Source organism: Bubalus kerabau, chromosome X (assembly GCF_029407905.1).
Source record: "Bubalus kerabau isolate K-KA32 ecotype Philippines breed swamp buffalo chromosome X, PCC_UOA_SB_1v2, whole genome shotgun sequence".
Classification (NCBI taxonomy): domain Eukaryota; kingdom Metazoa; phylum Chordata; class Mammalia; order Artiodactyla; family Bovidae; genus Bubalus; species Bubalus kerabau.
Window position 1 is genome coordinate 131,653,482 of NC_073647.1, and position 15,184 is coordinate 131,668,665.

Sequence of the window (15,184 nt, forward strand, 5' to 3'; positions counted from 1 at the left end):
ATGGGAATGCTGATATCTCTTGGAGAGTCTAATTTTAACTCCTTTGGATAGATACCCAGAAGTGGATTTGCTGAATCATATCATAATTCGATTTTTAATTTTTTGAGAAACCTCAATACTGTTTTCCACAGTGGTTTCACCCATTATATTCTCATTAACAGCATTATTTAGAAAACAGGGTTCTGTTTTCTAAATGCTTGCACTTACTCAGCTTACTCTCTACTAGAGAGAGAGCAAAACAATCAACTTGTCAAATTATTGTTGTTGCAAAAACATTTAACATCAAATCTACTCTCAAAATTTTAGGCACACAATACAGTACTGTTAAATACAGGCACAATGGTGCACAGCAGATTTCTGGAATTTATTCAGTGAATAACTGAAACATTATATCAAGTGAAAAGCAACTGCCCATTTCTCCCTCCCGTGGCCCCTCTGTGTTTCAATGTGTTTAAAAACTTTAGATACCTCATATAAGTGAAACCATGCAGCATTTGTCCTTCTGAGACTGGCTTATTTCATTTAGAATAATGTCCCTGTGGGTTTCTCCATGTTGTCCCATATAACAACATTTCTTTCCTTTTTAAGGTGAAATTATATCCCATCGTCTGCATCTACCACATGTTCTTTATCCATTTATCTGTTGGTAGATGTTGGGGTGTTACCAAATCTTGGCTATTGTAAATAATGGTGCAATGAACACAGGAGTAAAGATGTCTCTTTGAGATACTGACTTCACTTCCTTTGGATGTACAATTGACCCTTGAACCATGTGGAGTTTAGAAGTACCAACTCCCATGCAGTCAAAATCCCTGTATAATTTTGACTCTGCCCAAACATAACTAATAATAACCTACTGTTGACTGGAAGCCTTACTGATAAACAGTCAATGCATATTTTGTATGCTATAAGTATTTTCTACTGTATTCTTACGATAAAGTAAGCTAGAGAAAAAGTGTTATTAAGAAAATTATAAGAGAAAATATATTCACAGGACTGTATTTATCAACATTGTAAGTTTACAGCATCCATTTATAAGAAAAATTGGCTCCAAGTCATCTATATTGTCTTATATGACACAAAAGACTATACATATGAGACACTACATATCAAACATGAAAAAATAATATGAAAAGAAATTCATATTTATTTACAGGTATAATGACTCAAGCTTTGATAATGAAGCAGCAATATGACTGCTTTATAGTAGCCTAGTGTAATCGATAGGATTGCTTCATGGTAGCGGAGCATATACAGTAATGAATGAATAGCTAAAACTTTTTATAGCATACACTATTTTGGCAATACTTAAAATACAGTACTGAAAACATTGTTACTTTAAGAGAAAACACTTACCTGTGATGACAGGCTGATAGGCAGTTTATCCATTGACAAGAGAGAGCTGGGACAGTGTGCAATAATACAAATCTTTGAAACTAAAGTTATAAAACAATAATAAAATGAAACATTAATTTTATATTAAATATCACTCAACTTCTGCCTATGCAATGGTAGGCTATCCATTTCAGTACAAGTCTTGCATGCAAATTCTTCATGATGAATACTTAGCTGGTGATGATGATGAAGATGATGACACAGAAACATCTCATACAATCCTTGCCTACAGTTATTAGCTCTTAGAACAAAGACACTCACACACATACTCAACAGATAAGTTGATTACCCATACGGCACAATGATTATTTACTACTCATTGACTGGAAGTGGCTCATCATGAAGGTCTTCATTCCTGACACCTTCTTGCTGAGTAGTAGGCTGAAGAGCAGGAGGAAGAGGAGGGTTGACCTTGATGAGTGGCAGAGATGGAAGAGCGGAGGATGTGGAAGGGGAGGCAGGGGAAGCAGGCACACTCAGTGTATCTTTATGGAAATACATTGTAATTTCTGTCTGAAGATTTTGCTTTTTCATTTCTCTAAAAACGTTTCTGTGTGTTATCAGTCCTCCTTCCACCATTTGCTTTCTTTTCAGTGCCTTTATCATAGAAGGGTCCATGCCATACAAGAGTCAAAAGCAGTCTTGAGTCCTCAGAACGCTTCTGCCAGATTGTCTAATGTCAATTTGTTTTTGGCACTGCTTCTTCTACATCTTGTTCCTCATCATCCAGCTCTGGTTCGGAACCATTCATCTCCATCCAGTTGTATTTTGTTAATTCCTCTGCTGTAGGGTCTGTTAGCTCTTGGGTTTTTCCAAGATCTGTATTTTGGGACTCTGCACCCCCTCCCACCCTTTCTTGTCTTATCCAGAGTCTCTTTCTTGATTTCCTTGACTGAATCTGTCACAAATCCTATGAAGGCATGCTAAACACCTGGAGAGTTTTCTTTAGCAAGAATTTATTGTTTGGGCTTTCATGGTCTTTGTGTGTGTGTATGTGTGTGTGTGTGTGTCTGACAACAGTTGCATCTTCAGTTGTGTAATCCTTCCAGACTTCATGATATTCTATCAGGGTTCTCTTCCATAGTATTGACAATCATTTTCATACAGTACCGTGTGTAATGACCCTTAAAGGTCCCTTTGACCCTCTGATCTATAGGCTGACTTAGAGATGTTGTGTTTAGGGGAAAGGAGACACTTTGACGCCTTCAGTGTTGAACTCATGGGGTTCTGGGTGGCCAAGGGCATTGTCCAATATCAAAAGAATTTTAAAAGGCAGTCAATAACCCCCAAGGTACTTCCTGAATTCAGGGATGAAGCACTGATGACACCAATCCCCACAAAGGTTCCTGTTTTCCGGCCTTCTCGTTGTACAATCAAAAGACTGACAGATGGTGTTTATCATTTCCCTTGAAGGCTCAGGGTTAGCAGCCCTATAGGTTAGGGGAGTCCTGATCATTTGCACAAAAACCTGACAGCATTTGCACAAAATCACAGAAGTAGCCTCTTTCTGTCACAAATCCTGGAGTTCACTTCCCTTCTTTACCAATGTATGTACTTTGTGGCAAATCCCCCAGAATTGGGCACTTTCATCTGCATTAAAACCTGTCCGGACAGATCTGTTTTCTCCTCAGTGATTTTTTTTTTAATTTCTTGGAGTACAGTTGATTTACAATGTTGTATAAGTTTCAGGTGTACTACAAAGTGATTCAGTTATACCTATACATATATCCATTCTTTTAAAGAATATTTTGTCATATAAGTTATCACAGAATATTGAGTTTCCTGCTCTATAGAGTAGATACTTGTTGGCCATCTACCTTATATACAGTATGTGTATATACCCATATATGTTCATCTCAAGCTTCTGATTTATTGCTCCCTGCCCCATTTGCTCTTTGGTAACCATAAGTTCATTTTGTATACCTGTTCAGTCTGTTTCTACTTTTTAAATAAGTTCCTTTGTATCATTTTTAAAAATTATATTCCACATATGAGTGATATCTGTCTTTGTCTGACTTCACTTAATATGAAAATCTCAAGGATGTCCATTGTCTCCACTTTTACTCAACATGATTTTAGAAGCCCTAGCTGTGGCAATCAGAGTAGAGAAGATATAAAAGGAATCCAAGTTGAAAAAGAAATAAAATGCACTGTTTGCAGATGACATGATACTATCACATCATGACAAATAGATGGGGAAGCGATGGAAACAGTGAGAGACTTTATTTGTTTTGGCCTCCAAAATCACTGCAGATGGTGACTGCAGCCATGAAATTAAAAGATGCTTGCTCCTTGGAAGAAAAGCTTTGATCAACCTAGACAGCCACAGGACTGAAGAGGTCAGTTTTCATTCCAAATCCCAAAGAAAGGCAATGCCAAAGAATGCTCAAACGACCGCACAATTGCACTCATCTCACACGCTAGTAAAGTAATGCTCAAAATTCTCCAAGCCAGGCTTCAACAATACGGGAACCATGAACTTCCAGATGTTCAAGCTGGTTTTAGAAAAGGCAGAGGAAGCAGAGATCAAATTGCCAACATCCATTGGATTATCAAAAAAGCAAGAGAGTTCCAGGAAAACATCTATTTCTGCTTTATTGACTATGCCAAAGCCTTTGACTGTGTGAATCACCACAAACTGTGGAAAATTCTTAAAGAGATGAGAATACCAGACCACCTGACCTGCCTCTTGAGAAATCTGTATGCAGCTCAGGAAGCAACAGTTAGAACTGGACATGGAACAACAGACTGGTTCCAAATAGGGAAAGAAATATGTCATCTTGGAATGGTGGTAACTATGACTGCAGACCCAAAGTGTGGTACACAACAAGTAATTCAACTTTTTCATACAATGTCATGACTTCTGTTTCTTGAGAGCACTTCCAGCACCACTAGCAGCACTTCATATGAGTTCAACGGTGTTATTCAGGGTTACGGTCTGGTACTAAACACAATGGGAAATACCTGAGAACCACTGGTGATCCCTTTTTTTGAGATCACAGTTTACTACAGAAACTGCTCATCAGAGATGAATAGTGCTATTCATGGTCCATAAGTGTGTGTGTGTGTCTGTGTGTGCACAACTTTTGATAAATTTAACCTTTTCATATTTGTGCATATTTTATGGCAGTAAGTGATAAAATAGACTAGTATCTATATAAATTTTATGCATTCATGACACTTTTCCCTTAATTTTTTATATTTCTAGGCTATGCGTGCCACCTGTGAGTTTTTTCAGGTTATCTCAAATCTCGGAATAGTTTTCCAATGTATTTATTGAAAAAAAATTCATCTATAAGTGGACCTGCACAGTTCAATCTTGTGTTGTTCAAGGGTCAACTGCATACTCAGAAGTAGAAATGCTGAGTCATACAATAGTTACAGTTGTGATTTTCTGAGGAACCTCCACACTGTTTTCCATAGTGGCTGTGCCAATTTATATTCCCAGCAACTGTGTGCAAAGATTCCCTTTTCTCAACACCCTTGCCAACACTTCTTATCACTTGGCTTTTTGATAATAGCTCTCCCAACAGGTATGAGGTGACATGTTATTGTGGTCTGGATTACCATCTCACTGATGATTAGTGATGCTGAGCCCCTGTTCACATAGCTGTTGGCCATTTCTATGTCTTCCTTAGAAAATATTTAGGTTCTTTGCCCGTTTTTTAGTTATTTTTAATTAATTAGTCTGTAATTGAGTTGTATGAGTTCCTTTTATAATTTAGATATTAACTTATCAGATATATGGCTTGCAAAGTTTTTCTATTTCACCTTTTCATTTTGTTGATTGTTTCCATTGCTCTACAGAATCTTTTTAATTTGATGTGGCCCCACTGATTTTTCTTTTTCTTGTCTGTGTTTCTGTTGTCAAATTAAAAACAAAAAAACACAAAACACTGCCATGACCAATGACAAGGAGCTTTCCCCTATGTTTTCTTCTAAGAATTTTATGATTTCTGGCCTCATTTTAAAGTCTTGAATCCATTTTTTTGAGTATGATGTAAGATAAGACTCTAGTTTTACTCTTTGCAGGCAGATTTTCCGTTTTTTCAACACTATTTGTTGATTGAGGATACATTTTTTTTTCCTTTTGTATTCTTAGTGCCGTTGTTAAGGATTACTTGCCTATATATGCATGGGTTTATACATGGCTGTATTCTGTTCCGTTGATCTGTGTGTCTATGTTTATCCTGGTATCACACTGTCTTCTTGTACTATAGTTCAAAATCAAGAAGCACCGTACTTACACCTTTGCTCCTCTTTGTCAAGATTACTTTATCTATTCAAGGTCTTTTGAGGTGTCATATGAATTTTAGCCTATTACTCTGGAAAATTACACTGGAATTATGACACACATTATATTAAATCTGTAAATCACTTTGGACAGTATGACTATTTTAACAATGTGAATTGTTCCAATCCGTATACTTGGGACATCATTTTATTTGTGTCTTTTCCACTTTCTTCAATCAATGTCTCCTTGTTTTCAGTGTATAGATCTTTTACTTCCTTGGTTAAATTTATTTCTAAGTATTTTATTCTTTTTGACGTTTTTGAAATAGAACTGTTTTCTTGGTTTTTTTTCCAGATAGTTTGTTGTAAATGTTTACAAACACAACTGATTTTTGCGTGTTATTTTGTGTCCTGCAGCTTCGTTGAATTCATTTCTTAGTTCTAACATTTTCCTGGACACTCGGAACATTCACCCCACTCTCACTTTCCCCCACCAAGAAAGGTCACAATCTCTCTTGGTACTGAACTGTGCCAGCCTGAGACAAGGGCTAATGCCAATAAAGTCAAATTGCTGTTCTTACCCATTTCAAGTACAGCTGATCTAAGCTATATTCTTACCTGTGGTAATGCAATTTCTTAATTGCATTCTGGACCTTCTATAAAGGTATTTTGTTACTTATACAATGTTAAAATCTGGGCTCCTGAGGGGATACAGGGGCTGGGAATTCCCATTCCTCTGTATTACAGATGCCACTCAGTCAGGACCGTTTTCTTTATTTCCTGATACCAACAATTTTTCTGTGTTCATTCACATTGGCAAGCAAATGCCAGTTCTCTTGGCATGTTATCTTGTTCTGAACCACAAAGGGAGATTCAAGGACTTGATTCATTATACAAAATACCAAAACCTTTATACTTACACTGAAATACAGCAATAAGTGGGATATACTTTGTTCATAAACACAGATATGGAAGTCAAATAAACTTTCAATTACAAGGAAAAGTATTTTAAGAGTACGAAAAAAGAAAAAGAAAGCCCTAAACAGAAAAAGATACATCTCCCAGTTACTGAGGTCAAGTAAGAACAAAAGAAGACATGAAATATGTTCCTTTCAGCTCATCTTGGCACTCAGTTACTTGGAATACTTACTCCTGTTTTCAATCACAAGATGAAGGATCTGCCCTGGATGTCACTATGTGGGAGGAGCTGGAGGACTTGGTTCTGGAACGTGCCCTGCCCATGGCAGTAGTGCTCTGTCTTTCTCAGCTCTCAAGGCCTCTCTCTTCCTCATCCTATGATGGAATTCAGGACCTCCCAGGGCTGATATCATAAATGGACTCTACAGAACCCCCGTGGTTCTGGGTGGCTATTTCTTTCACTTCTTTTGAAGGGGCTTTACACATATATCTGACAATTCCTTCTCTGACCTGAGATCGCCTTCCTTAGACCAAAGGTCTCAAGCCCCTGACAATTGTACTGTGAGTGAGATGTTCAGCTTGAGAGCTCTGCCTGGAGCCTTCTTATACCTAATATTCTGGGGGTGTTGCTTTCCTCAGTCCAGATGCATGGCTATCTTCCTATAGGCCCTTGCTCCTTTGATAAATGGCTTCTTGGGAAATGTCACATCCCTGAAAAGCCCCAAGCAGTTTCCCTACTGCAAGTGTTGCAGAGAAGGAGACCCTGTCCTAGGAGTGAGGAGAGATGGGAAATCCATGGCATAAGTAAGCGGGCCCAGGTAGAGACCCGTGAGAGAAACAAACATGGTAACCTGTGTTGGGAGCCGCATTAGGCATTACTGACAAAATGGAGGCATGGCCCCAACCCCCTCTCCTCATCCCGCAGGCACGGTCCCGGGATGAAAGGGTTAGGTTTTGTGATTCTGACTTGTTCTTTCTTCGGTTGAGTTGGCTGGAAAGAACGTTAAGGTGCTTATTGTTCTTCAGAGAACTATGAGAAAGCACAAAGCCTTCTGCAGTTGTGCCCAGAAAATAATCTATAAAGTAACCACTGGCATTTGTTCAAGGATTTTTACAAAGAATGTCCCAGGGTGAGCACATAGGCCACAGCTTGAGGCCATGGGAAGGATTGTTATCTGAGACCTGTTTGTGAGGGAAATGTTGATGGCAAAGGAAGTTTGCTGAGTTTAGGGTTTAGGAATAATTAAGAATAGCTAGAAGCCTTTTTAGGAGACAGTGAGCTTAGGATACTAGGGGCAAGCAGGATTTCGAAACGTAAGAAATAAACTGAGGGATGTGGTATGCAGCCCAGACATAAGCATGAGTTACAATGTAATCACAAGTAAACACCATTCTGAGAGAATCGCTGAAACAGGAACTCTGCTTAAAGGGCAACAATGAGACAATAAATCTGGGTGAGCTGGAACTGAAAAATGTCAAACCTCTGACCTAATGCTTTTGTCAAAGTATAAAAGAAGACCTGATGCTTGAAATAAACATGTAGTCCCGTACCTCGAGTCAGAGGCTACATCATTCTTGGCCGGCACCGCTCATCCCTTCAGGCTGATTCCCTGGCTGCTGGAGCTGGACTCCAGCAAACCTGTCCCTTCTCTCCTTCAGCCAGACTTCACAGGGAACTTATGTTCGAATACATAAACTTTATATCTTATGTCTAATAGATATTTCTTTATACAAAGAAATGGCTCTGAGATGACTTGTTTTTGAATCCTGATCTTTGGAGCTTATGTGTAACTCTAAAGCTTTCAGATTTTGAAGCTTATCCGAGACTTCATATATATGGACAGATGATCCTATTGTCAGCAAACATCATTGCTTTGTTTTTTCTCTTCATATGTCACATTTATTTTAATTATTATTATTATTGCTCTAGCTATGTATTACAATACAATAGTTTGACCTGAGAGTCCTTCTTCTTATTGCTTCTGATACATTTCACAGTAATGAAAATAAAAGGGGAATTAAGGGCACAAGGTCAGCTCAGGCTTGCAGGAGTGAGAGGGTGAGCTTTAGACTAACTCAACTCAAGGGCCTACGACCATCCTTGCCACTTACCAGCCATGGGAAGTTTGTCAGGTCATTAAACTCTCTGAGAGCGCCTCGGGCTCTTTATCTGTGAAGTGAGTTTGAGAAGCCCTGTCTGGAAGCACTGGTGGCATGTGGTGGTAATTGTAAAGCATCTACCACAGTGCCTGGAAGGCACCATATGCCTCCTTTCTCATGACTGGTGGCTGCACTTTCCAGCAAAGATCTGACCTCCCTTAGGCCTGAAATAGGGCCACTCTAGTGGCTCAGCAGTAAAGTATCTGCCTGTGGTACATACAGGAGCTTCAGGAGACCTAACTCAGTCCCTGGCTTGGGAAGATTCCCTGGAGGAGGAAATGGCAACCCACTCCAGTTTTTCCCTGAAGAATCCCATGGACAGAGGAGGCTGGGGGGCCACAGTCCATGAATCAAAAAAGAGTCAGGCACAACTTAGGGATTCAACAATGACAAAAAGAAGGCCTGATATAAAGAAATAAGGGAAAGCCTTGCCTGACAGCCCTCCCTGGAGCTTTCTAGAACTGATATCAAAGAGTATGGCATGACACTCTTTGTCTCTATTCAAGGATGGGTACACCCCTCAGTTTGCACTCAGGCTCCAAAATTTGACTTCTGGTGGGGCCTGGGGAATCCCCTCCTTCTGGACCTGAGGCTTATCTCCTCATAGTAAGACCCATACCTCCCTGTGAGCCTGGAGGAAGAAATAAGGGCGGCCTTATCTAGCTACCCCTGCCCACAGTTTCACAAGGATGAAAGCTCTAGAGGCTGGTTGAGGATAAAAGACAGTTTCTCTCAGGGTTCCAAATCAGGGTCCCAAATTTGACTCTCAGCCAAGCCCAAGATCCTCCCCCTCTGTTGACATGGGACCACCACCATCAGAACAAAACCCTAACTTTCCTGCTACTCCTCGGTCAGAACTGAAGGGTCCCTTGGGCTGACAACTCACTCTGGGGCCTCCTAGCCTGATACTAGGGAGGATTCTATCTGGTCATCCTGGTATGTGGGTCCCCACATTCTTTACCATCCTCACCCTGACTTAGAAATAACCTTGAAATATTTACAACCTGGAAATATTCACTGACTTACCTTAAGGCTTCTCCCCTCAAGCCCCCAATTCCCTGAGACCCGCGAGGAAGAGGTGGAATTTGCCTCATTGGGCCACCACAGCCTGTGGTCTTCTGAGGCTAACAGTAGTGGAAGGAATAAGTTCTGCCCCATTGTTTTGAGATGGGTGGTCTTTTCAGTCATCAGGGTCCTTACCTTGACTTCTGGCACAATCAGGAAATCATACTTCTATGAGCTGTGGCTGCTCCCTTTGATCAGGATGAGGTGCCTTACCTCCATGAGATGTTCTGGAAGGAAGTGAGTAGGACTCACCATGTCACCAGGCCTAAGTGGCACAGTCTAAGGCCTAACAGGAACAGTGCCCTCTGTAGCCCCCTTCTTTCTGGGAGGGATCCTTCGCTGACGGTCAGTGCGATCAGTTGATTCCTGTTAGGAACTGGGTACCCTTCTTCAGCTGATAGAGGCTTCCTCCATTAGTCCAAGGACTTTAATGCCCTGAAGCCATTCTCCTTCAGGAAATAAGGGATACACTTACTCTGAAAGCCCTGCCTCTTCCCTCCCAGGGCCCATTACATTTGCAGGACTTTCTAAGAATTTATCTGTAATGGGGTAGATGGCTGCCACACTCCTCATACAGGACTGTGCAAATGTCATGCCTGGGATTTCCATTCTCTGATGAAGAGCCAGCCTATAAACCAAGGTCCACATCTCCTTGACACCCTCCAGTCAGAAGTCAGGGGGCCCTTGAGCTGGCTAGCATTTACCTATGCTTCCCAGGGCTAACTGGAGAGGAGGGACTTAGTGTAGCCCTGTCGGCTGGGGTTGAGGGGCTTCCATATCCACACCCTGGGTCTTCAATTTGACTCTGCACCCTTCCTGGGGCTCTATTCTCTGCTGATCTGAGGCTGAGGACTCTGCTGATTCCCAATGTCCCCACCTTCCCAGGACCTGAGTTGAAAATGTTAACCACAGCAGCCTGGATTGTTCTGGACTTCATGGGATTGCCAATGAGGACGGGTCTTTACAAGTTGCGGCTGGGTCTTTCTATCACCCTCATTCAGGTTTATCACCATCATTTCTGAGAGACTGACCCTCTCTCCTATCTAACCTCAGAACTTGGTGCCAAGACCAAGTTTCTGAGAAGCCTGAAAAATAAGCGAGGCATGCTTAGCCTAACAGTTCTGAGATCCTGTGTCTGAGAGCAGACGGGAGTGCTGTCCCAGTGACCCCCACCCCATATTCTGGGTGTTGCTCTCCTCAGTCCTCCTACATGGGGTCCTCGTCTTGCTGTGTCTTGGATTAAAGGCTTCTGGGGAAATTCCACATCTCTGCAAACTCTTGAGCTGTGTTTGCTCTGCAGTGCTACAGAGAATGAATGGGTCCCTGTCCCACGAGTGATGGGAGATGGACAAGCTATAGCCCAAGGAGTCCCAGGAGAGGTGGTAGCCCGTCAGGGGGAAAAAAAAAAAAGTACAACAATCTATCTCATCAGCCAGGTGAAGGTTTTCATGGCATTTCTGTTCTGAAAGATTTACTTTCTATAGGCAAGAGACTGTAAGCAAGATATGGAGAGCCCTTGGTCTTCAGAGGTTATCTAACACGGCCAATGTACATGCTTATACTGGCACAGAATATTGTCTCTTTCATTCATCTGTGAGTAATGAATAAGGTATACGTATTTTTTGTTAAATATATTTGGTATTCTTACTGCTCTGGCTACACATTCCAATCCAGTAGCTTGAGCACAAGGGCATTCTTTTTTTATCACCTAGGACAAATTTTGAAGTGCTGAGAAAAACACTGAAATAAAAGATACAGGGTGGGGACTTTCCTGGTGGTCCAGTGGCTAGCACCCCAGGCGCCCGATGCAGGGGGCCCAGGTTCGATCCCGTCAGGGAAGTAAATCCCATGTGCCGCAAATAAGATTCAGCACAGCCAAATAAATAAATAAACAAATAGTAAATAAATAAGGAAAAGGAAATGAAATGTCAAAAGTACTTGTTTAAAAAAAAAGACAAGGGTGTGTCTCAGGGTGGGGAGAGAAGAATAGTATGAGTGCTCAAGTTAGTTTAGGGCAGGAGTCTAGTCCCAGCTCTGTCAATTACCAGCCTTAAGTATTTCGGCACAAAACCAAACTCTAACTCTATAAGCCTCAGGCTCTCCACTGTGAAGTGAGTTTGATAAGCTCTGTCTGGTAGGATTGGTGGAATATATGTATTTATGGAAAGCATTGGGCACGACGCCTGTATCTATTGAGACATTAGGGGCAATAGTAGTTATTACTATGATTATCTTGACCTCAGATGTTACATCAGCTGGGTTGTGTTTTTTTTTTTCTTTTGGCATCTAAGAGATGTCAGGGACTATGCAGTGTTCTAACTGATAAAAAATAAAAAAAGATCCAACCTCCCCAATCAGCCAAACTTCTGCTTAGCAATGAAACCAAAGTAATATGTTCTCGCCACCCCCTCTTTACCTTGCTTCTCTCTTGTTCTTTCTGATTTAGAGAGTAACTCAGCCTCTTCCAAAAAATGACAGCTTCTCTGAGTAACTATAACTGCATGGGCAGAGGCATGCACTGCCTTTTTTTTTTTTTTTTTTGACTAAACATTGCCAGTACAAGCATGAAGTTTTCTTAGGAGCAGATGCTCAATTAATGTTTGTGTAAAAGAACCACATATAAATCATTTGCTATAATTTATATTCTCAAACATTCTTGAAAAATATAATCCGATCAAAGTATATATCTTTTACATTTATATAAAGGGAAACTAAACAGAGAGTAAGTAAAGCAAACCAAAAATTGACAAACTTTCAGCTGTTTTTCTATGCATCTATGTTCTGAGCCTTAGTGTGGTGTCTTGCACATTTCTATGGATATTCTTATCCTAAAGTGTAGTTATTCTCAGCTTGGATCACAAAAGTGATTTGAGGATTTCCAATATGTATTTCAAAGAACAAAACTCTTAATCCTAAATCTGACAAACAGCAAACAGCATGAGACCCATGTAATTCAAATACTTCTATCATTAACCTAAAATAAACTTTGTTGTAAAAAGTAACAATTGAAAATTGAGGAATAAAAAGTCAACAAGTTATTGATGTATATTAGGAACACAGGTTGACAGGCTTTTCCAACCACAAAGCGAAGAATGGGCTTCAGACCACACTAGGGGCCAGATGAGCGGCTGGATGTGGCCCTGGAGTGGGCACTGGTTGAGGCAGAAGTGCCAGCCCTGGCTGCAGCAGAAGTGCCATCCCTGGCCGAGGCAGAAGGGCCAGCACTGGCCAAGGCAGACATGACAGCCCTGGCTGCAGCAGAAGCGATGGGTCTGGCCAAGGCAGAAGGGCCAGCCCTGGCCGAGGCCGAAGGGCCAGCCCTGGCCAAGGCTGAAGGGCCAGCACTGGTCAAGGCAGACATGTCAGCCCTGGCTGAGGCTGAAGTGCCAGCCCTGGCTGCAGCAGAAGTGCCAGGTCTGGCCGAGGCAGAAGGGCCAGCGCTGGCTGAGGCAGAAGGGCCGGTCCCGGTTGCAGCTCTGGCTCCGGAGCTCTCTGCCTCCTCTCTCAAAGCCTCCTCATAATGCGGCAGTAAGGCGTCAGGGACCAAATTGTTGACCTTGGTCAAAAATTGCAGGACTTTCGTCTTGCTGTTTTCTGTGAGCGCTTTAGGACCCCACAGGAACTCATAGCGAGGGGGATTGCTGCCAGGCACCTGGTTGTATTCCAGGTACTCTTCCTTTACCAGATCTTCTGTGATGAGCTTCCTGGTGTCTCCAAAGATGAAGTGCATTCTTCCATCATAGATGCCCAGAATATTCAGGAACTTCCAGACCTCCTCCTCAGAGGTGCGATGGCCATTCAGGTAGATGACACCCAGCAGAGGCATCAGAAGACCATTCTTCGGCAGCCCCCAGTCACCTCTCATAGACTCACTGTCGCTGAGATCTAGGTTGCTCACCAGGGTATAGCAGTGACTGTTGGGCCTGACTTCCTTCAGCACCATGCCAAACACCATCTCCATCTGCTCAGAGGCCCTGCTGAGGATCTCAGGGTATTGCGCCTTGTACCTTCTGTGGATAACCTTCACCATTTCTGACCTCTTAATTAGCTCCCTCATCTTATACTTAAACAGCATGTACTGCACCAAATTCTCTGACTCCATGGTCAGAAGATCTGTGTGAGAGCTCTCAGCAGCAGCTGAGGCCTGGGAGGAATTTTCACCTCCCTGAACTTGGCCCTCGGCACCTGCACCAGATCTCGAGCGTGCTGTGCCACCTACTCCAGATCTCGAGCGTGCTGCGCCACCGGCACCAGATCTTTTGCGTATAGCACCTGCAGCAGCACTGGTGCTGCCTTGGGCTCCCGGAGGCCCCTTGGAGGTGCCAGCAGCAGACGAGCTTGAGGGCGCACTCTCTGAATCAGGAGGGGAGGAGGAGGTGGTCTCTTCTCCCCTAGATGTGGAAGCCTGATCATGAAGACCGTGGGTCTCAGCCTGGGCCTGGCGACGTTTATCACGAGCACGGCGCTTACTCTTCTGCCCACGAGGCATGACAGCTGTGGTCAGGGACCGCAGGCAGGGGTCTGGGCCAAGAGACAGGAGATTGGGGCACCTGGAGGATGGAAAATGAGGTGACATGAGCACCTTAAAACTGGGAGATTCTACCTTGGCTTAATCAAAGGCCGCCTCTGCAGGTGTCCTTGAGGACACTGCCCTAGGAACCCACAAGGCTCCTGTTTTCCTGCTCAGCCTGTCCCCTGAGAATCCCAGAGGAAGAACAGAGGCTTTACTATTCTTCTGCGTCCCCTCAGCCCTGCTTTGGATTTACTGAGGTGACACCATGTGCTGACAGTGGGGTCTTCTCAGCTCATCTTCAGTATTATCACATCAAGTCCTGGCTCTGATGCAGACACTTCAGACCTCCACGTGAAGGGATGCCTCAGTGCACCTCCCTCCCAGGGGATACCCAGTTCTGAGAGCTCAGTAGGGTCTCTTCTACCCTGAGTTCACTGGGATCATCATTCCTTGGGTCCAAGGGTCCTTACCTTGGCTCCTTAAAACGTTGGGCACTATTCTCCATTTGCTAACTGGTGGCTGCACCTTCAGACAAGACATTTCCCCTCCCTTAGACTTAGTATAAAACAGTAAAGCAGATGTTCAACCTCACAGCCCATCTCTGAGATTTCCTGGGCTGAAATCCAAGGGTTGGGACGCATGCTCTAAGTCCTCACTCAGGTTCCTTAACTGGGCGCCTGGCAGAGAACCTCCCCTTTCTCCTGAACTGATACCTGTCTGATAGTAAAAGCCAATCACCCTGTGTCCCCACAGGAGGAAGTGAGGATGACCTCATCTTCCCAAACACGGTCTCCTAAGAATGGAAGCTGTTGCAGGCAGGTTGACCTCCCTGTGGTCCCATCCAAGATCCCAATTCAAAGTTAATTTTTTTTTTTTGCTTCTCTTTTCTTCTATATGTCT

At 42.7% G+C, this 15,184-nt stretch overlaps 1 protein-coding gene across 1 annotated transcript; it reads right to left on the reverse strand.

The window, feature by feature from the left end:
- Positions 1–12,395: 12,395 nt before the first annotated feature.
- Positions 12,396–14,298, reverse strand: LOC129639082 (melanoma-associated antigen B2-like). Its single transcript, XM_055563969.1, has one exon. The coding sequence runs from the start codon at positions 14,258–14,260 to the stop codon at positions 12,881–12,883; it is 1,380 nt and encodes a 459-aa protein (XP_055419944.1). The 5' UTR covers positions 14,261–14,298; the 3' UTR covers positions 12,396–12,880.
- Between the last annotated feature and the right edge of the window lie 886 nt (positions 14,299–15,184).

Excerpts from the sequence above, each read along its gene's own strand:
- LOC129639082 (XM_055563969.1), bottom strand. The coding sequence starts at position 14,260 with ATGCCTCGTGGGCAGAAGAGTAAGCGCCGTGCTCGTGATAAACGTCGC.